At 39.4% G+C, this 23,048-nt stretch overlaps 1 protein-coding gene across 1 annotated transcript; it reads right to left on the reverse strand.

Moving 5' to 3' along the window:
- Window positions 1-1,347: 1,347 nt before the first annotated feature.
- On the reverse strand, window positions 1,348-22,659 carry BMP2 (bone morphogenetic protein 2). Its single transcript, XM_066595665.1, has 3 exons — window positions 22,267-22,659; window positions 20,736-21,094; window positions 1,348-4,042 (listed from the first exon to the last, which is right to left on the reverse strand). The coding sequence occupies exons 2-3, from the start codon at window positions 21,085-21,087 to the stop codon at window positions 3,198-3,200; spliced, it is 1,197 nt and encodes a 398-aa protein (XP_066451762.1). The 5' UTR covers window positions 21,088-21,094; window positions 22,267-22,659; the 3' UTR covers window positions 1,348-3,197.
- Window positions 22,660-23,048: the final 389 nt, after the last annotated feature.

A 23,048-nucleotide genomic window follows, 5' to 3' on the forward strand; every position in this document is an offset into this window, starting at 1 on the left:
CTTGTTTTTCTAAATCAAACTACGCAAACTAATGCGATATTTTGTGGAATTGCAACATTACAGTTAATATGAAATTTTGGAAATTGTGAATATAAACCAAAACATAAGTACAAAAACCTGCCTGCTTACTTTTTGGTGGCAGACAACTGTAGGCAAATATTTATGACCTTAATAGTGCAAACTACTGACTTCAATCAGATGTCGATTCCTCTGTGTTGCCAAGTTTAAGTAGCTTATACGAAATAAATTGTGTGTGTAAGCCAGGTAAAACGCATGTAGTACCGGTTTGCATATACTGAAACAAATAATCATTGTTGAAATGGATCTCTGTGTCATAACATCCATTTGTAAAGTCAGCTATGAAAAAACCCTCTAAGTCCTGTGTGTTTATGATCTCCAGAGTACTCACAGCCTTACTTACTTGAAAGATGGAAGCAGTCTCACTCATATCTTGTTGGTTATAAATTTTATATGTTCAACATGAATAGACATTTTGCTTAATTAAAATGGATAGATACATTGTCAAGACGAATGGTGGTCCAACCACTGGCATTTCCACTGATCCCAAGAATAGGAGTGCCCAGTATCTGCTGGTGAAGAAGCGGCCAAGCATGTTGTTGTGTCGGGTTGAATCGGACTTTGCTAGTTGTTTTGGATTTTTTTCCTGTGTCCTTTAATAATGCTGGGAGTTTTTATGGGTGCGTTTTGCTGTTGGAGTACACCTGAAGGCAATTAGGGAGGGTTTTTATTTCCTTGCCTTGGTTCTATGCTGTTCACTTACATTGGCAGAAGGAGACTGCAAAAATTGAACATGGCTGGATCAGGGTTCTGTGGTTCTTTCAGCAACTCATAAGAGCAGCACTGGGGTTTATTTTGTGGAGTTTGTTTATATACACTGTGGTATTCATTTGTCATTTCTGCAGGGTTAGGGAGTGGCAAAGGAATGAGTGTTGATGCGTCCTTATCAGGGCCGGCCATCCACTATTAGGCAGGGACTGTCACCACCTACTACCACACAGTCGGAAAATTTCACCTCCTATTTTGTTTTTTCCCCCATGCATAACTAGTGTTCCAACATTGTGAGCTGTACATTGCCAAGAGATTATTTTGGTTTGCAGTTATTGTGCGCTTTAAGCGGACGTGACACATATGTTGTCATGCTCCATTAAATGGGAAATGGTCTACTATGTGCATTCAACTGTTCTATTTCATTGACATTAATAGAGAGTGACTGTACATACCAAATTTACTAGCTAAACTGTATATGGATGAATTATACAAGGGGAAATCCCATGTGAAACAACTATAGTTTGCTTAAAAGTTAAGTAAAGAAAAACCAGAGGCATATTTTATATAAGAACTGAAGTCAGAACTCCATGATTTATTGACCAAATGTTTGACACTTCAAGAACTTATTTGTGAGATACAATCCCAGGATTTATACCGACAAAAAAACTGAAGAAAACAAAATACCAAAAACAAGAGTGGTCTCTGGTGCTTGGTGAGAAATCTAGATTTAATGACCTTTAGCTAGTGATATTAGATTTTCTTGACTAAAAGATATCACTCTTCTGGTCTTGGAATTGAGGAAACTGGCGCAAAATTGGTGAGTTAACAGAAATTCTGGTATGAAATGATTCTTCATTACGCATACTGAACTAGACCTATCCTTAATAAATGTATTAGTGAATTCATAAAACACACAATAGTCCGGAAAATAACCCAATAGCAGCACGGCAGTCACCAATGCCCCCAATAATGAAAATATGTTTACCGGGTTGTCTACATTTGGGGAGTGAAGTTTTGTGAATAGTTGATTTTCATAAATACTTTGTGTTCTGTTTGCAAAATATATCATGGTGCATAGGGCAGACAGTGAAACAGCAAAGGTATATGGGAATTGTAGAATTTACAATTAGATGTATGTATATGATCAAGAAAACTAGTGAAGTAGAGTGTCCAGTCCTGATACTCATCTGTTAAAAAAGAAAAAAAAAAAAAAAAAAGAAACCATCTTGAACTCTGCTTAAAGATAAGGTCATAATTCTACATGGTTAACTCCTCTGGAAATACAGATTTTATGAACTGGAATTCAAATGACCCATTTAACAAATCTCACTGCACATTGAAATTCTAGGGATTTAAAACCCCAGTGATCTTAAGAAAATGAGGTTTTACAAAAGGACGGAATCTCATACCAAGGTTTTTCAAAAGGAGTTACCCATCAAAGTTGTATCACTAAATAAGAACTTTATAGTTGACTGTTGCACCATAAATGCAATTTATAGGACCCATCTAGAGATTGTACATAGCAGCTCTCAGCAAAAAGAACCATTAGAACATGGGAAAGAATTTTAGTTTTTTTTTACTTAGGAACAACATAAGGGAATAAGGTTAAATAAATAATTTAGAGACTTATTTTGTAAAAAATATCCATCCCAAGAGAAAATATCCTGTACCAACAGGTCTTAATATATAGTACGTGTTAAACACTTGGTCGGACCGTGACCAGTTTTTGCATTTTACTGTGTAATACTTTTATTTTTTCAAGTCTACAACCTACTGAATGAAGAAAGATGGAGAAAAAGGCCATTTTTAGTTTTTTTTTTCTTAAGGTTTTGAGTTTTTAGAGCCAACACTGTAAAATGCCTGAGAATTGCACAATACTATTATTATCTGTCCTGGTAATTCTTGAGATTAACCTCTTTCTTGTGGGTTTAAACTAATGACCTTAACAGTAGCATATAAGAAAGTAAAATAGTTTGCTTATCTTTTACCTCCCAAGTATACGTTTCAACTTAAATACAAGAAATCTGTTTGTTTTCTTTTGAAACATATTTACAAACCCTATATTTCTTTTGATTACATATAAATACAAAAAACAGCTAATTTTTTTTTCTAAAAAGTGGTTATAATGGAAAATAAATACAAAATAAGAATCTGACCATTATACTTCATGTGCTGGGTACAAAACCCGTATAAAATGTACAACTTAAAAGAAAAAAAAAAAGAAACAAAAAAAAAAAAAAAAAAGAATATTTCTCTGATTAAAATATTTGCTTCCCAACTTTCTCATACACATAAATATATATATTCAAAATAATGTTTTTTTTTTAGCATTTCATTACATAAATAAAGTCTCTATTGGGAAATATTAAAGTGTCAACTTTTTGTGTTTTTTCTTTTGTAAGTTATACTTAACGACACCCACAGCCTTCCACTACCATGTCTTGATAGTTTTTTAGAACAACTTTTTCATTTTCATCAAGGTAGAGCATTGAGATGGCGCTTAGTTCTGTTGGGACACAACAAGCTTTTGGGATGTTGGAATTAACAGAGTTCACTAATGTTTGTACAATAGCATGATTTGTAGAGTTAAAATGGTCTACCAAGGGAAATGGGCATTCACCATGGCAATAGAAGGCATGGTACCCAGGTGGAGCAACAATCCAGTCATTCCAGCCAACATCACTGAAGTCCACATACAATGGATGTCTTCTACAACTTGATTTAAGTCTTTTCCGCTGCCTTTGCCTTGCTTGCCGTTTTTCTCTTTTATGTAGAGGGTGTCCTTTACCATCATGGCCATAAGTTACTAAAAGTGGCCTTATCTGAGACCATCGCTCCTTATCTGGCAATAAAGATCTGCTTATCCTTACATGTCTCTTAGTGACCTTTTTCTCATAGTCTAATTGCGTCACTTCTACAACAAACCCATGGTTAGGTTGTCTGTGTGCAATCCACCTTATAACTGCCGGTGTGACATCAAAGCTTTCCCATCTGCTCACATTATGATGTATCAGCTTGGTGTCCAATAGTCTTGTGACAGGCCCCCTAGAGGCAGCAGCGGCTGGTTTGATGATATCATAAATATTAATACGAAGAGCTTTGCTGCTGTCATTTTCAAAAGACTCTTGAACTTCCTCGCGAAAAATCCGAAGTTCAGCAGATGTAAGCAGCTCTTCATTAGGGACGGAAGTCAAATTAAAGAAGAAACGCTGAACAGTCTTTTCTCCTGATTCTGGAAGATCTTCGAGAGATTCTACGTTAAAGAGAAAGAAAAATAATTTAAGAATGTGTTAAAGGAAAACATTTTTACAAGTTAAATGGAACCTATATATTCACACATTAAAGCACTTTTGATACATTTACAGTCAAATGGTGTTCCAATCCACACTATAGGCCACAGCTGCATTCACAATTGTGCTGGTGGTCACTAGAAAAAGTGCACAAGCTTGCTGCCATGCACATGCAAAACAGTTTAGAGGAGCTCCCATGATGCATTGAGACAGTTCATTATTCTTATATCAGTTGTACAATATGTGATGTAAAAATGATACAGCCAAGAATGCAATTCACCAGACCAAGCTCAATGTCAGCAAGGTAGAGATTTTCACTCAGAGGTGCAGAATTATAAATGCAACTTCGGAGTATAATATACTGCAAGCTGTAACTCAAGTTGAGTATATACATTTCATTTCTTATATTCTAATGATACCCATTACATAGATTAAACTTTCCTTTTTTTCCCCTCAAACATTTAAATAGTTATTCTCATTCAGGGGCATAGCCATAGGGATGCCGAGATGCTACCAGGCCTGGAGCTTTAGGGGGTCCAAAGGCCCTTCTATCACATAAGCAAACACCAGTATTATAAATGGCACATGGTAGGTAAGGGCACCTGCTGTGTTGAGAACTTTAGTCCAGCTCCATTCATGTAATGCAGGTGGACAGGTATTATGCAGGTAAAAACCTCACTAATTCGAGAGTGAATGCATATTCAAACACCAAAGAGAGAATCCCAATTTAATACACTACTCCCTCACTTCCTGCAGGAGGTTTAATACTGATGGTTTTGCCTGTAGTGTTCCTTTAAAAGGGAATCAGTCATCAACTAGAAGCACCATAAACTAAGTTATGGTGGTTATAGTTTAGATAGCGTAGAGTTCGGGGAGTTGTTTATACTTACCTGCTTCCCCATTCATGTGGTGTCCCCTGGAGAAGTCAGCACGCGCATGGCAGCTTGACTCTTGAGAAGGCCTTGCTCATGCACTTCCCATAGAAATGAAAAAAGGAGAACTGGGCAAATATGAAATACAGCTCTCCACATCATTGAAAATATAAGCACCATAAATTAGTTTTATGGTGCCTATAGTTGATAACAGGTTCCCCTTGAAGGAACACCCCAGACAAACCCAGTATTACACCTACTGCAGAAGTAAGGGGACAGTGCAGTACATTGGGATTCTCTCTTTAGTGTTTGAGAAATACCTGTAAATACGTGCATCTTGTACTGGTATTCTTTTAAGTGCAAATCACTCACTCCATGTAGGTGCTTTTTAATCCTGTTATGGCATTCATTTAAAAGGGGTTTTGTCATTACAACAAAACCCCGTTCACCTGCTCGGCCCAGCCAAAAAAAAAAAATAAATAAAAAAAAAATAAAAAAAAGGGCACACTCACCTGTCCTGCAGCCCTGGGAAGCAGCTGAGAGCCGCCACCAATATCGGTAGCGACTTCCTAGTTGGAAGCATATATTGGTCAGCCGTGAAATGCCAGTCAATATACGCTTGTGTATATAAGCCCTTAGCCTGAGGAAGAGCCCTAAGTAGGCTCGAAAGCTGGCTATAACATCATGTATTTTTGTTAGCTATTAAAAGGTATTATATGTACAAGATTACTTGGTTTCTCTTGCTGAGAACGATCACATTTTGCTCTACTGACTAACAGTACCAAACTTTTTTAGAAATCCCTGCGTCACACACCACTCATTCGGGTCCTGTATTAAGTATATCAGAGTATAGGTTTTGCATGGAGGGTTCTTCCATAATTAAACAGGTTAAAGGGGAAGTGTGGGGGGGGGGGGGGGGGAGGAGACACATACACCTTACATAACTGGTTTGGCTAAAGCTATTCCTACTGACCACCCCATATCTCGATGGGAGAGGTGGATATTCTGCCGCCACTTTAACTGCTTATATCTTACAAAAGAAGAACTGGTTAGCTGGTCTTGTTGAAATACGTTTGTATAATGTTCTTCTAATCTGTATGAGCACTTTAAGTTTTCACAGTGTTAATTGTGAACACCCTAGAAAAATTCTAGAGCAGATTTAAGCGAGTTTTCTGGTTACCAGACAACATCCCTTTAATAGGGTTGCCGGTAATACAAATAACAAACTAAACTATACTTACCCCGCTGTCTCCGATTGGCTACAGCGGTCACCTGTCCTACAGTGACATCAGCTGTCACAATAAATGCTGGGACCACAGCGGGTCTGCAGCACTGGATCCCGGCAGTGGAGGGATAAGTATAGCTCAGTTTCTTATTTTAACTACAGGCAGCCCTATTGAATGGATGTTGTCCTGTAACCAGACAACCCCTTTAAAGGACTGTACTAACTGATTATAAAAATGTGCCTCAGTCAGGACTACTTTCTTTTTTGCAATAGACATAGCTACAGTATTAACAATTGCCAATATTGTTTCACTAATTATAGCTGTCCTGGACACTATGTTTAGTTATAAGCTATATTCAGGAGGGGAGAGTTTCCCTCATCCTATTCACTAGTGACTGACCGATACAAAGCAGTTGGCAGACCAGGAGTAGAGAGGCCAGGATCATACACATATAGCTTTTAGTCTGTTGTATAGTTTCAGCTAATACAGTCTCAGACATAATACAATAATCAGGGCAGCACAGTAAAATGACAAATCTACTTTAAAAGGGTTGGCCGGGATTACAAAAACATGGCTACTTTTTACAAACGGCGCCACCTCTGTATACAGGCTGCAGTGGAGAAGCACTGCTGTGAATTAGTAGCCTTAAAGTGGTTGTCTAGCTTTCAAATTTAAGTGCCAGTAGCATCTGTTTGAAAATAATAAATCCAGCATTACTTACCTGTCCTTAGCTTGGCAATCCCGCGCATTTCACCCCTGCGGTACTCCTGGTCTCTGTTGACAACAGAAGTCAGATGGACACTGTCTGCCAATCAGAGGCTACAGAGTCACCATTCAGAACTCCTGGCATCATGACGTTCAGGATGTGATGCCAGGAAAAGGAGAGCCAATGTTGCAGCCTTCGACAGGCAGACCGTGGTCACCTGACTTCCGCTGTCAGAGAACAGGAGAACCGCGGGGCAGAAGACAGGTAAGTGCTGATGAATTTGTTATTTTCACACAGATACAGCTGACAAATTTGAAGGGGGAAAAAAAAAAAAAAAGCAGCCAACCCCTTTAAGCAGAGTTATCAAAGGCATTCTGCATGCATAAAGCTGAAAATTTGTAATTAAAAATACCACATTAAGATCATGTGGTTTCTAAAGCTTCGTAAAGAAGATGAAAAACAAATTTAAAATAGAAAAAGACAAACTATATCGGCAGTGGAAGATTCAGTATATACGCAAGACACCACGATAAGTTAATACTATGTAGAACTTTATTATATATTTTCTAAAACTATACAATGTTACCTTAACATATTTTTTAAACACTGAACGTAATACTTCATTTTTTATATTCGATTAATTTTAGGATTCAAGCCATTTTAGTAGTCAATCTGAGATTTATTGTAGTCTGACAATAGAAACTAGCCTAAACATCAATATAAGGCAACCCAAAAAGTTATAACTTATCATAACTAGTTATTTATAGGGTCAATATTGTATATTTTAATACTTCTTCCCTCTAGCCCTTGGGTGTATATGTGGATGAGGAGTAGTTACTTTATTTAAGAGTACTCTCCTCAGTCTGCATCACTGATGACTGAGGGGATAGAAGTGAAAATATAGGTTTGTTGTTTTCTACATGTCCGTAGGTGAGAGTATTCAACACTGAGTTTGACTACCATTTGGAGCCATTCTAGAGCCCCGCCTGGCGCAGAGTTTTCAGGCAGCAGAAATCCAGTCCTAAGCTCCTGCTCACGACCTGAAGGTTGGTTCAGGTAGCCTGCTCAAGGTTGATTCAGCTTTCCATCCTTCCGAGGTTGGTAAAATGAGTACCCAGCTTGGTACTGTGGAATAAGGTGGGGTTATACAAATAACAAGATTTGTTTTTTTTTATTTATTTTATGTTAATTGGCTTAATAAAGTTTTGTTATATTAAATATTTTTTTTCTCCTTGATCATGGTATTAATTTAAATCCATCAGTGATCCCTTGGCTTCTGTGATATATCCAACCCGGATATATTATATAATATACTAAACTCCTATGCCTTAATGTTTTATTTGTGTTGTAAGTAAAGATCATAATTCATTTTAACAGGCAAAAAAAAATTTGCTCATAAAATACCTTTAGTTTATATATGCATTCAAAGGTCTCCCAGAATGCCTTATCAAAGCAAAGATTATTAGCCTATAAATGTATATCTTGGCTCTAGGTAAAAAGATGATGAAACACAACGTTTAAGTCAGGTCTCTGTAAACTTAAACCTCCAAAGCAGTGTTAGCTGGAATGAATCATACACTAAAGAGATTACTTTCATACCTCGATATGGACAAACCACATCAGAGCTATACTTTTATCAATAATGCCATCCTGCACCAGGACCAACCCATTTACAGAAGCAATTACTATTGCGGAACAACACAGTAGAAGCCTAATACAATGACCAGGTTATAAACTGCAGTCCAAAGTTTTACAGACTTCACTATTTTATCGAAAACATTTAATTTCGGCTTGAAATCTGTTTTTCCAATAAAAATAGGCAACAAACACATTGGATATTGAAATTGCTTCCAAAGAATAAATGTTTGCAAAAACTAAAAGATAATATCAAGGATTTGCTAAAATGGTTAATTAACCAACGCTAATCTTCTGCATACAATCTAGAAAAACAAGTAGCTTTACAAAAGCACAAAAACAAAACCATTTATTGCCAAAATTAGAATATATGCAGTGTTAGAACGCGGCCAGCCAGCAACCTGGGAAGCAAGTAGTACATAGCAGATTTCCTCACTGTGAAGAGAAACAGCAATCCAAACACCCTTAGGAAGTTGAGGAATTAGTGGTTCATGTGGTAGCAGACTTTAAAAGACATACTGTGGTTTACGTAAGAAAAACCTGTAATGCTATTCCTACTTCTGCTCATCCATTCAGTTATGTGTTCTCCAGACACCCTGGAAGACCATTCTAAGGGGTTTAGAAACATAAAAATATGAGCAATGTTCTTAATTACAAACCATGTAATGGAGGCTCATGTCAAGCAAACGAAATTCCTAATACTCATTCTTAAACTCTACTTGCAATATGCTACCCAAGCTTAACTTGCCCCTTGCACACAGAAGTGCGTCTACACAAAGAGCCAAAAGGAACTCCATGTGCTGCCATAATGTGCCCTGTGTGGCACAGAGATATTCTCCCCAAGATTTAACAGGGTTGTAATATGAAAAAAAACAAAAAAAAAAACAAAAAAAAAAAAACAAACACACTAGTTACATCCCCCCTCCCCTTTTTTTCCTTCTGTACCCAAGTTAAAACTATAAATAAAGATTTTAAATTAAAAAACAAAAAAAATATATTTTTATATAGGCATATGAAAATCAAAGAGGGACGTTTCCCACTTGGGAGCTCTTGCTATTAGCCGGAATATAGACCTACTATGTAAGAGAATCTCTCATTCTGGCAATTTTTGAGCAGTCTTTGTATTAGGAGGACAACCATCCATCTGGCTGCAGCAGGGAAAATGCTTGGCTGGCTGCATCTTCCCATGGCAAAAAAAAAAAAATCAGTTGTGTGCCAGGAGTGCTGGCAATGGGACTAATCAGTGTTTGTCCTACGGACCACATTCTCAAAAGGAGTGAAAAAAAAAAAACCTTTAAAAAGGTTTCTAGGGTAGAAAATCTCTCACACTACATTAAAGAGACATAACTAACCTTACAGAAAACAAAAGGTTTGAATCCAGAAAACAAAGCCTCCACATGAAGTAAGAGGCATACAGAGCTACGGTTTTGGCCCATAGACTGCAATGGGTGCAGTTACTTGGAACTTCTACAGAGCTGTACTAGAACGGTGTACATGAGGTCTAAAGGTTTGAGAGGTAGGAAACCTACAGGCCAATCTAAACCTAAATCTCTCATTACTATTGGCGCAATATAAAAGGACGCAAGGACCAGAAATAAAAAATATTTTTTTAAAAAAAGGTAAATACCTGAGGTCTGGTTAAAATGCAGTTTTCTACCACATTTTACCCCAATGACTAAACCCAGATTTAAAAATTACTTTATATTCCGGAATTCCGTTCTGCTAAACAGTGCGATTCATCTTGAAACGCATCAGGAAGACTGCATTTGAGCCCCAAGTTTGGCATTCTTGCCAAAAAGTTCCATTCACCCAACAGAGACTAAAAGAGTGTCCCGTTGGCCACCACTGGGGGTTGGTATATTTTTTTATATGCATAGAAACAAAAGCTGCCAATGATCCGCAAGGGCAGGCTCATGAATATCGCAGACTACATGCTCTACTCGGGCTCTAGAAGAAGAAGAGAAAAAAAAATCCATTTTAAAAGAAAACTACTGCACCTAACATAGTGACTCTCTGCTGCAATCAGGGTCATTGCGACAGGTTCTCTTTAAAAGGCCACTCTAGGGCAAAAAATAAAATAAAAATAAGCCGGTCTGGCTCAGGACTTACACCAACATCCTACTTACAGAATCCTGGAAAAATTGCTAGCACGAAATTGGTACTTGCCCTGAAATGTAGAGAGCCCCCGTGTCTTTCTAGGCTGACTCTTGCAGATCCCAACCATGGGCGTAACTATAGAGGATGCAGGGGATGCGGTTACACCCGGGCCCAGGAGCCTTAGGGGGCCCATAAGGCCTCTCTTCTCCATATAGGAAGCCTAGTACTATGAATAAAGCACTATAGTTGTAGGCCCTGTTACAGATTTTGCCATGGGGCCCAGAAGCTTCAAGTTACGCCTCTGATCCTAACTACTAATATTATACATAGAGGGATGTTAAGGACGGTCTTATGTTATATACCTGTTAAAATAAAAGGATTCTACCGCTGGATAATGCAGAGAGTAGACACTTGCAGAGTATATTATCATTCCATACAAGCATATTAGCATTTCATCCAGGCATCTCAGTCCTAAGGAAGGTCAGGAAAAATCATCTTATATCATGGCATCAGACATACCCCTTTTTTCGTCACTATTAAAAGACATATGGAAACTAATAGAGGGCAAAATTGTACTCATAAACCTTCATATGTTCTGATTACTAGTCCAAAAAGGCGGCAGTTAAAGGGGCTGTACTAGAATTAACTTGTATCACCTATCTACAGCATAAGTGATAAAGTTTGATCTGTAAGCATCTCATCACTGAGATCCCCATTAGATCCAGGTTTCCCAGTCCTCCTCACTGCAAGATTGAATAGAGCAATGGCTGCAAATACACTGTGCTACTCCACTCACTTCCAACGGGACTGTCAAGACAGCGGAGTACAATAACTCTGCTATATCTGTCATGCCCACTTAGGTCTTCTCATGGGCGTATGCGCAACTATGCTTCCTGCTAGGGACCATAGTTGCGCATGAAGGAGGTAAAAATCTATTTTACCTTTCATATTCTGCCCTGGTCTGAAAAATAAAAGCGGGAAGATAGGTTCGGCCCCATCCTTCTTGCACGTTGCATTAACTATGTGCAAGAAAGATTGGGTGAGAAAAGATAGGACTTGCCCCTACTATAAAATTGGCGAGAGCACCGCTAGTGAAAACTAAACCATTGAAATCATTTGTAATAGTCACGGCAGCATAACGGGACTAAATCACTCCCATTTAAGGGCTTAAACACATGGATGAAGCAATAGCCAAGCATGCAACACCATCGTTCCAGTCAATGTGATGTCACTGGGGGTGAGAGAAGCATCCCCATAGTGATGAGAAGAGGGGGACATGCAAGTGTTAACATGCGAGTGTCATCAGTTCTTCCTGTATATCAAACAAAAAAAAAAAAAAGCCATTGACATGAATGGGCAATTGTGCCTCCAGAATGGCACCAGGGTAAAACATGGCCCATCTGTCCATGGAGACAGAAAGAAAATCAAAAAATAAATGTATATATCACATGTGAATGTACACATTGACTTTAATTGGTCCAAGTTCTTTTAGTTTTAAACTCCGACCAACTTCAGACATTAAAGTCACCAAAGTTATAAAAAGGTGCCCATTTCATTTCAATATCACTTGACTGACTGTTTTGGCTGACAGCTATTACTCCAGACTCCTCCATACACAGGAACACCCCATAAGCCACAGCCAGACCACTCTAGCAGCAGCTTACCTCCCTGGGAAGAAAAAGATTAGGCGTATTAGATACCTTTTTCCCGGATATCATTTGTCAAAGGAAAGTCGTGATAACTTGTGCCACCACAATCAGCAGTTTCCAATGACTGAAGTCTACTGTGTATGAGAGTCTTAGAGGTGGCCATGCATCTATATATCCATCAATGAATTTCTGCTGTCTGTTCTTTATGCACGACCAAGCGACTGGACGAATGACCAATCCGCGCTCAGGTTGTGAGCGCCGATGCCAGGACAATGAGCAGTGATGCTGCAGTGGTCCCTTGATTTCCTGTGACATCTGTAACAGTAATCACCGGGACCACAGTGGGGCTGCAGATCTGGAATTCCAAAGGCCATGGAGGTGCAAGCATAGCTCACTTTATTATTTTAATCCAGGGGGTCCTATTGAACTGGACAACCTCTTTAATGAAAATCTTTTCACGACGCCACTGGTGATACGCTAAATTTCTGCATGCAACAACCCAACCATTTTTCTTTACGCCATGAACCACACCCACAAACATCAAACAGGGTCACAAAATAAGCTTTTGCAAAGCCAGAAAATTCTACTAGTATTAGATAGAAGTTGGTTGAACAAACATTCATCTGTTGACTGATCCTTTCATGAGCACATATTTTAGTTTGACGGGAACAGCTTTCACGCATCGGACTAAAGTTTTAAACACAACCGCCATCTTTCCAGACGATAAATGTTGTTTCATTAGTTGGGTAAAACGATCATTATTACTGATGCTATATAGTAAGCACCAAACAAATATTCAGTGCACTATGTTAATAGCACAGCATGATAGCATTCGAACGCCATTTGCATAGCGTGACCAACCTAAGACAAAGCGAATGAGCAGTCGCACTACGCAAACAGCATAGGTGCGCTATGTTAAGAGCCTACTGCACTATATATGTTATAACTGCGAGCTTCACTGGACAAAATATATTCCATCATCTTTAGTCTAAAGTGTATGGGCACCTTAAAGGCAGAAAGGCTCCGCAAAGAGACATGTGATGGAGCATGCCATATGCCCCCATGCTGTACGAAACCAGAGAAATAAGGAGGTACAGTATGGACCCGTAGACTTGCATGGATGTGCGCAAGACTAGTGACCATATGTAAGGTTTAGCAAATGCAAGCAAGCGTTAATGGCAAAATATATACACTATACTATACAAGGCACTCCAGCTATAGACCAGTAGTGCCAATGCTGAATACTTATTGGATAAATGCTGGCTCACTCGCACAAATGTGTTTTGGTTTGTATTACGCATATATTTTATATGCGTGCAATATGGAGAGATTAAACCCCATTGACTTGCATTAGGGTATTTAAACATAATTTTTTTACGCCCATGAAAAAAGAAATTTCAGCGTGTCCTATTTTGGTTCAAATTCCGGACCAAGAATCGCCCATGCGGGTCTATGGGAGCGGTAAAAATACACATAATTCATGTTTATTCACTGTGTATTTATACAGGAAGGCAGGAGAAATCCTTTGGTCTTCTTGCTTTTTATTTGCGCATGTCTGGACCAAAATACACAGTGAATACGAGCAGGCTCAGCTATGCAATTCACGGACTAAACTTGCACCCATACGAATGAACCCTACAAGTTCCCAAAACTCTGAAGGGAAATTCTGAAGACAGGGCAAAATTTGAAGAATTTCCCTAACGATTCCACTTTTTTGCCAACCTGCACCACCACTGAGTTCCAGCCAGCCTTTGATTTCCGCATTACTATTTGAAATAGCGATTGGGGGGAAGTGTAAAAAGTAAATCCCATAATGCCCCACTGCCAGTTACTGACGGGTGTGCATTCACAGCTGTATCAGTAGTACAGAAATTGAAGGCACTGAGCATGTCTGACCAGTAAAACAGCGGAGTGTACAGGTCGTAATTGGTGGATACCAATGGAGAACTAAGTGGGAGGTGGGGAGGGAGAAGACCACAGGTAAAGCCATATCTCTGCAGCTGTGTAAAACAACTCATGACATATTGCTAAGTTACATGTGATCACCTTATAAAGCACATAAAACTTTGAATCGCCGGAATACCCTTCAACTTAAGGACCTTCAACCCAGTAAGAGACAAGGGCAAAAACAGCTGTTAAAAGAGGTTGCATGGGGCAAAGCTCAAACACCAGTCAACCCATCGGCTACAGCAGACCCTTTTTTTTTAATCAAGCAACCCCTTTAAGGGGCAGTTGCTCTGATTTGAAACTTCCAACTTTCCCGTGATACTACTGCTAAGATGACAAAAACCAAGCACATTATTGGACAGGGAGCTTGTTAGTATATGTTCCGTTACATGTAAACATTGTGAATGCAACAATTTTGTGGGCCTAAAAGACTAGCTTCAAGTTGGCAATGTGAAAAAGTTTACCACAGACACTTCGGTTTTGACCGGTCATGGCTTATCAAGGGGTAACTGGGTGGGTGTTGCCATAAAATACATGGTCTTATGAATTCTCCCTGCATATTTGAGGGATGTTGCTGACAACAGTGATCTAAAAACGCAATTTGCAGTTAAAGTTCTAATTTGATTAAAGGCTGGAAAACCCCTTTAATCCACCCCCCAAAATTGAGACTACAGACAGTATAAATTAGACCTCAATATATAGATATTATCCTAAACAAGACCTAAATATTCACAGCTCAGATTTCTTTAGTTATTCATCTAACCTCGCTGCTGGCGCCACCACAGATGTCCTAGCGCTGGCTGGTGTCAACCTGTGCTGAGAAGCAGCCTAGTCTACAGAGTGGGTACCAGGATAGACAAGAGGCAAGTAATTAATAGTGGCCAATACTTACTGGATTCATGCAATAGGTAACAGATGATTTAAATCTAAAAATACGTGCAAAATGCAGGATAATTGTGCAACCAATTCTGTGTGAAAAGACACAGTAGTTAAGGCTCGCACCCGATTTCTCTTCATGACGGGGCATATAGCCCTGAAACACATCATTTGTTGGTCATTAATAAAGAGAAGTCAAGTTGTAGCCTTGACTCCACACCGGACTCATTTATCAAAACTATCTAAAGAAAAAACAAACAGTCTGCTACCCATATCAACCAATTAGAGCGCAGCTTTCATATTACCACAGCTGTCTCAGAAATGAAAGCTGTACTCTGATTGGTTACACTAGACAATATTGCAAATTTTTCTTTTAATAAATAAGGCCCTCTATTACGGTCTTCCACGCCCACGTTGCACTAGTGTAGTGATAGTCCTCCACTACTAGCATATTAGGTTGGCTTCACACGAATGTTTGCACAACTGCGCGAGCCTTAGTGCGACATTTTTATGCTATAAATGAGGCTTTTTTTTTTTACTGGCGTACTTTATCGTACTTTGAAATGTCTAATTTGTCTTAGAAGTTTTTTCCAGCAGAATCACGCAGCCTTTCACACATCTCCTTGCATATTGAGCGCAGTCATATTTGGTTTTTTTTCACGTGGTCGAAATGCATTGGGTTTTATACTCTGCGTATTGTGCACACAAATGTATTAGTGTGAAACTGGCCTTCACCAACAATACCACCACTGCAGAAAACTCAACTGAGTTCCCAGCAGAGAACAGTTTTTTGTTGTTTTTTTGGGGGGGCAGACAGATCAAAATTGGCATAAAAGGAAAAGTGGAGAACTTTTCCGTGGCAACCGATCAGACACTACTTATCACTTTTCAAAGTCTATTCAGAACACACAAAGTGGGCCACAGAAAGTTAGCCCGGCACCACGCTCTTACAAAAGCTGTCTAGAGAAAAATCTTTGTTGCCTATATCAACCAATCACAGCACAGCTTTCATTTTACCTCAGCCGTATAAGAAATAGAAGCTGCACTGTGATTGGTTGCTATGGCTTAGCAGAACATTGCTCTTTTAAACAGCCGCCATAAGAGTGTAGTGTCGGCCTACTTTTCCGTGCGCCACCCTGTATAAGCAGTGGCCAGATTGGTTACCACGAGCAACATCTCCGCTTTTCCTTTGCACCCCTGCTGATACATGTCCTCTAATTCCTCCAATAAACATGAATGTACGATCACATAGTACTGCATTTAGGCCCCATTTACGTGTGCCTGAGAGCCTTGTATTTTCTGAATGAGCTGCTCTTTTTTTGTGCATGCATCGTCATATTTTACTCTACTTTTTGCGCCCACACGATGTGTTCATTTGCACGCGGAAAACACAGATGAACCGATTGAAATGGGTAGTTTAGTCTAATGAGTTTATAGTGGAATTACGCAGCGTATCACACATCTCCTTTCTTATTGCACGTGCATTTGCGCAACTCTCATTGACTTCTATGGGAACCTTTGGCGCGCAGCTAAGCTTAGAAATTAGGGTGTGCTGCGTTTTGGGTTTTTTGGGATATGACCAAAATGTGCAGGAAAAAAATAAAAATAAAATAAAGGTGTTCTTTTCAATGCCTTAAAAAGGTAATTCCCCAATGCTGTAATCCTTTTGGGTCACTTTATAAAGTATGATCTACTAGTAGAACAGATCGGTCCTGGGAGTCCTTACGGCCGCGGGAATAAATTCGCACACTGGAATATTTTTTGCGCACACATTGACCTGTACAGGGGAATTTTCAATTCTGCAGCAGATTTTCGCTACATTACAACGCAGAGGGGTGAATCTATTACTGTGATACCAGGTTTATATGGGATTAAAAAAAAAAAAATTTTAAGAAAAACCATATAATCTGCATCGCCGCATACTAAGACCAATAACATTTCTAATTTCCTGGCAATGGAGCTGCACAATCTTCTGGTTTTTTTCGTGGGAAGAGTTATTTTTATTGGTAACATTTTTCCGTACATGTGACTTTTTCATTGCTTTTTCTTACATTTTTGTGGGAGGTAAACAGAAGAAAAATAGCAATTGTGGCAATTTTATTTATTTTTTTTCTTAATTTTACGGTGTTCACCATACGAGATAAATAACAAAATATTCTCATTGTCATTTTGGTACTTTACCGATTTAAAACCAGGTTTTGTAGGGAAAATGTGTTTATTTTTCTGTAAATTATACACTTTTGAACTTTTGGCGCCATCTTTTAGTCCCTAAAAGGGACTTAGAACTTGATCGCCAGGATAGTACACTGCATTACTTATGCAGTGCATTCTCATAAGACTACAACCGCAGCCTATTAGTCTATTAGACCCTGCCTCCGGCGGACTCTGATAGACTGTGTTACATGGCTGACATGGAGGCCTTTGCCACTCCTACAGCTGCAATGGGCACATATTGGTACCTTGTGATCACAATGTGAGGTGCCAATGGGCAATAAGAAGAGACTCCCTCCCCATGCCATCTGCATACATGCTGCAGTTGCTATTGATTGCGGCGTGTAAGGGGTTATGCTGCCAGGCTCTGAGGTTTCTCTCTTCTGGCAGTCAGAGCAGGAGCCTGGCTGTCAGTACTTAAGACAAACCACCTCCTTTAAAACAAAGTATGTGCAGGTTTAAAACCCATTAGTGAGGTCAGTAAAAAGGGTGCATTGGCCAATTCAGGGGTGTAGCTATAGGGGGTGCAGAGGTTGCAGTTGCTACCAGGCCCTGGAGCCTTAGGGGGCTCAAAGACCCCTCCATTACATAAGGCGGCACCAGTATTATAAACAGCATGTGATAGGGAGCCCTATTATAGATTTTGCATCAAGGCCCAAGAGCTCCTAGTTATGGCTCTGGCCATCACTAAGGGTTTAAACAACCCCATCACTCTTCATTTGCATGACACTTGTACCTCTCTATTTTAGGGCATGTGTACACAGGATTTTTTTTAGTTAATAAAGAAAATATAAAAAAAATAAAACACACAACAACATGAAATAACCTCAGATATGCTGTACATGGTTCTCAGTATACAGTGTTTCATAGGAAATAGGGGGAGGGGAACAACAAAAAAAACCAAAAAAAAAAACAGGCTTATGGCAGTCATTTCATGTGTGGGTCACATCCTCACCCCTATCACCCATGTATGAACCCATCTCCATATAGAAACGTCCTTGTACGCAATTCACAAATATAAAGTCATATTTAACCATAAGGCCCTATAAATATGTATTTTATATAGTTGCAAAATTCTTCCAAGACTCTAGAGATAGAACTGAAGGCTCCCATCCAGTACATTGCATGCACTATGTGTAGTATAAACAACTGATCTACAGCCAGCAGCTCACGGAGGATCATGACTTAAGCCAATGATTGCCATACTCTGTACAAGACCTTAAGCAGGAAAATAAATATACAATTTTGGAGCTCTGTCAAGATTTACACAGTATATCCGTTGATATTGTTGCGTCTGCTGATTACAGACCCTGCATACGCTCATCAATAACCCTCTGTTCACACAGGGCCTTCACAAGGGATTTCATGCAGTTAAGATATTTCAACTTTTACACCAAGGTAGTAAATACCCCTTTTAAAACAATAAAGCCATAAAGAAGCAAAAAGCACAAAAGTTCCAAAAAGTTTGTAAAGAACACAGAAGCCACATTTGCACCTAGGTAACCACTGCAAGATTAGAGAAGGGATTTACACCTAATAAAATGAAAGATTCTTCTGCATCTCCCTACAATAATCATTTCATCTGTTTTCAGGGATGCGCCTGAGCCAAGTAACCAGCTGTTGCAAGTCTATTATCAGCCTGTTTAGGGAGATTTGTCTTCTATCCACAGTGAGACGATCCAAGATTTACCAGAAGACAAAAAGTCATTGTAAAAACAACACAATTACAAGTTCTCCAGATATCTCACGAGGATTAAAGAAGGATTAGAAATTTTACAAACAACCTCAGATCAACTGTAAATTAGAGGATTTGAGTTGTATTTAGCATTTAAAATGAAATCTATCTGTGGGAATTCTTCATTTTTGGACTCAGACGGATGAACTCACAAGGGGAGAAGGAATGGATAAACTTCACAAGACGTAAATCAGCCATGAATCTGAGGTTAGACTAATCAGTCCTGAAAGGTGCACAGGCTCAGCACATGTACAATTTGTTTAGGAGCAATTAAGGCTCAGTGTTATAAGAAGCCTATACCGACAAGCTCCAGCATAGCTTTGTCAGGGCACTTAGAATAAATAGAGAAGGACCTTAGTGCATGTTTTCTAAATGGCCGAGCTGTCAAGAGGGCATGAAATCCACATGTTACGCATTAACGATTATCAAGGACCTAGTTCTGCTCTTGGTGTTCACTCCTACACATAGTAACAAAAAAACTTAATGGCGAAGTTAACAGAGCATTCAAGGACAGGACAGAAATGAAGTGTCATTTAAAAGACATGTACACCAGCACATACAGGGTAATGCCATTGATATCTGAATAGGACAAACAGCCACAGGAAGCAGTAAGGACATAAGGACATATTCACATGTGATGGATTTGTTGCAGAAATGTCTGACTGTCCTATTCATCTGAATGGGGTTTGCAGAAATCCATGCACAAGCTGCAGAAATCAGCCATTGAGATATAGGGAATGTATCTGTAAACGTCATACTTAGGGAGGTTTCACACGAGCGTATGCAGAATTGCGCACGCTTCAGCGTGACGCATTTGCACCATGAATAAGGTGCTTTGGACTCATTTTACTTTTTTTTTTTTTTTGGTACGCAGGTCATGTTTATATGGGCATGGCCCCCCTCCCCGTGATATGTATTATTTTGCTTGCGGTTTTGTGCTATATTGCATGCACATTGGCACACCCCCAATAGATTTCTGTGGGGCTAATTCATTGCGCAAATACACACAGAGTATAGCAAGTTAATTATCCGCGCAAAATTAGAATGTACTCATTGATATCAATGGCTTCTATTCTCTGCGTATTGTGTGCACCAGATTTGCGTGTGCAAATACGGTCCGGGTGAAGCCGCCCTTAGGCAGTCCTCATGACAAAAAGATTCACACTGATTCACTAACGCTATATGCACACGCATGATAGCAAGTTGTGCCCAAGATTATCGGTCTCAACTTGTATCAGTCCGTGTTCTGGCCAATGTGCAGGTCACCACACGTTACATGGCCTAATCACATCCAAAAATAGGACATGCTGCTTTTTTTTTTTTACTCTTGCATTTCAAATGAATGTGTAGATTTATTTCCGTCCGTCCTTTTTTTTTTTAGTCCGAAAATCCGTGTGCACATAGCCTCATGCATTTTTTTTCTGTATTTCCGCTCCTATGACTATGTTGGGTTAATTATGTCACACCCTACATATGAAATTATTCGGTGATTGTGCACCTATATACAATCACTAATCAGTTGTACATGTGCTCCAGTACTTAATAAGTAACTCAGTCTGGGCCAATTTACATATGTCATGTGCAGATACATGTGCCTCTTGTTTCATACTAGTTCTTAGTAACTTGGTAAACTCAGCCACAAAAATGGACCCCTCCATTCAATGCAGGTGATAACTATGTTCCTATAAAGGCAGTGTTTTACCTTCATGATGGAAGCTCCTGACTGTATTTGCTTGGCTGGCTGCACGCTCCTTCTGATAATCCATGGGGGGCTTGTCTTGGTTGTCAGCCAGCTGGGCTGAGTGCAGATGGTACAATTCCAGCATGTAGTGAGGGATTACCACATTTTTGCCAGGGGTTGGACGCCTCTTTAAACCGAACATATTAAGTAAGCGAAGCTCAAACTGGTTGAGGATGCCCTGTGACTCGTCAGGAGATGCCCGGCCAGATTCTGTATACTTCCTCCTGCCAACCTCAGGGATAAGGCCGGTGCAACCACTTAACAGCACCTGGTAAAGCAGCAGAAGGAGCAGAGAACGAATCCCAGCTACCATTGTCAACCTGAATGAGACAAGAGGTGGAGACATATAAGTAATCTATGGGAGCAGATGCAGGTTGTATACATTGTAACACAATATTACATGAACAATCCTGAGTTACACTGCAGCAATATTAGAAAGATACGTTTATCTCATGAGTAAACAGAAATAGAGTATATTCTATTGATTTTTACTGGTGCTTGGAGGGATTGAAGAAGACCCCAGTCTTCCTATTAATAGGTCATTCCTATATATACCAAAGTTACTGATGCTTCACCTTTAATATGGTGTACAGTATATAGGATAGCAACATGACATTTAAAAAAAAACAAAAAACCCACAAACAGGCAAGGATAAAGGGCATAGCATAACGCAAATTCTTGATTAACTAAGTTTAACCCCTAACTGCCCACACATTCCAATCCATGCTAAATCTTGCAGTTAAAGGTGCATTCACACCTGCAGTTTTTGTTCAGGCTTTCGAAATCAAAACCAAGAGTGCCCCCCCCCCCCCCCCCCCTAAAAAAAAAAAAGTAACAATAAAAGGAAGGATATCAACTTCATCTTCTTATTTATGAGTCTCACTTGGTTTTGGCTTTAAAAGCCACAACAAAAACCTAAACCAAATCTGCAAGTGTGAACGCACCCCAACAAGGTGTGCTATTTAATGCCAGCAGTGAGAAGGTTAATACAAACAATAAATACAATGCACTAGTGTATACTAATTATTATAATAATCCCATAAGAGAACTACGCTTCATCCCTTATAAGGGGTTAACCATTACTAGTACTATGCTCCAGGAGATCAGAGTTGTTAGGGTGAGAAATCTTCACAATCTGCTTGCCTTCTACTGAAAGTGTTGTGTCTGCAAAACCTCAAGGATGAGATCACAAGGAGAGACAATGTTACACTATACAGGTGTTAGGAGATTGGGCAAAGAAAAAAAAAAAAAAAAAAAACTAAAATCAAAAGGGAAGAAGAAATATCAAACACCTTCAGCAGGAATAACAGCCTTGAAGAAGTTTCGGTCTGTAGCAGATATGAACAAAAAGAAAGGAAGAACTTTGTATAATGTTTTGCAAACAAAGTAGAAAACATAAACAAAACAAGTATGAACAGATCTAATACAAATAGTGAAATGGACACATAGAGCGTAGAAGGCTCATGTCAGGGCACTGCTGTGCTAGGAGTACCTGTGTGCAGCAGAGTTTAGATCTGGATGAGAGTTTCCACATCACTTGCTGTTACACTGTGTCCTTCCTAAGTTCTGCTGGACAAAGATGTAGACTTATCCTGAGAACAGTCCTCCTCTTTTTGAACATACTTTATAGTAAGTGTAACTGATTGCCTTCTCTTGGAATAGTTGCAAGAACTTTTGTAACTTCTTCTAAAAATGCTGTTTCCTTGCAGGCTACAATGTGAGCAGGGATAGTATGCAGCTGTGGATGGGAAGGCTGCAATGAAGATGTAAAGTCATCTCAGCATATCCAGGGTTTGGTGCCTGATGACCTCCAATATCTCCTTCTCTATGCCATGTGCAGCTAAAGCCACTCTCCATGTATCCTTCACCGGTGAGCTTGTTCCTTTCTTAACTCGCATTTGTCTTTTAGTTTTTTTTTCTTTCTTCTCTGATGTCACAGGAGCTCTGCCAATCACCAAGCAGAGAGCTGAAGGTGAAATCAGTGCGAAGAGAGTAGCAGACAGACTGCACTTCATACTCCCCTCCTTCCTGTGCTGGCTTTTACATCTTTATAGATGATATGCGCCACCTACTGGACGACTGTATGAACTGCACTCTAAGAATAGCCTAATATAAAATAAGACTCTTCTTGTCATCGTCATTTTTGTATTGCTCTCGTATTTTGCAGTTTATTTTATATGGATTAGGCGGTATTTACACGGGTGAGTGCCATACGTCTTGCTAAAAAAAAACGCATCTCGTTGCATTGCTGTACTTGCGATTGTCACGTGCATG

Source organism: Eleutherodactylus coqui, chromosome 3, assembly GCF_035609145.1.
Source record: "Eleutherodactylus coqui strain aEleCoq1 chromosome 3, aEleCoq1.hap1, whole genome shotgun sequence".
Taxonomy (NCBI): domain Eukaryota; kingdom Metazoa; phylum Chordata; class Amphibia; order Anura; family Eleutherodactylidae; genus Eleutherodactylus; species Eleutherodactylus coqui.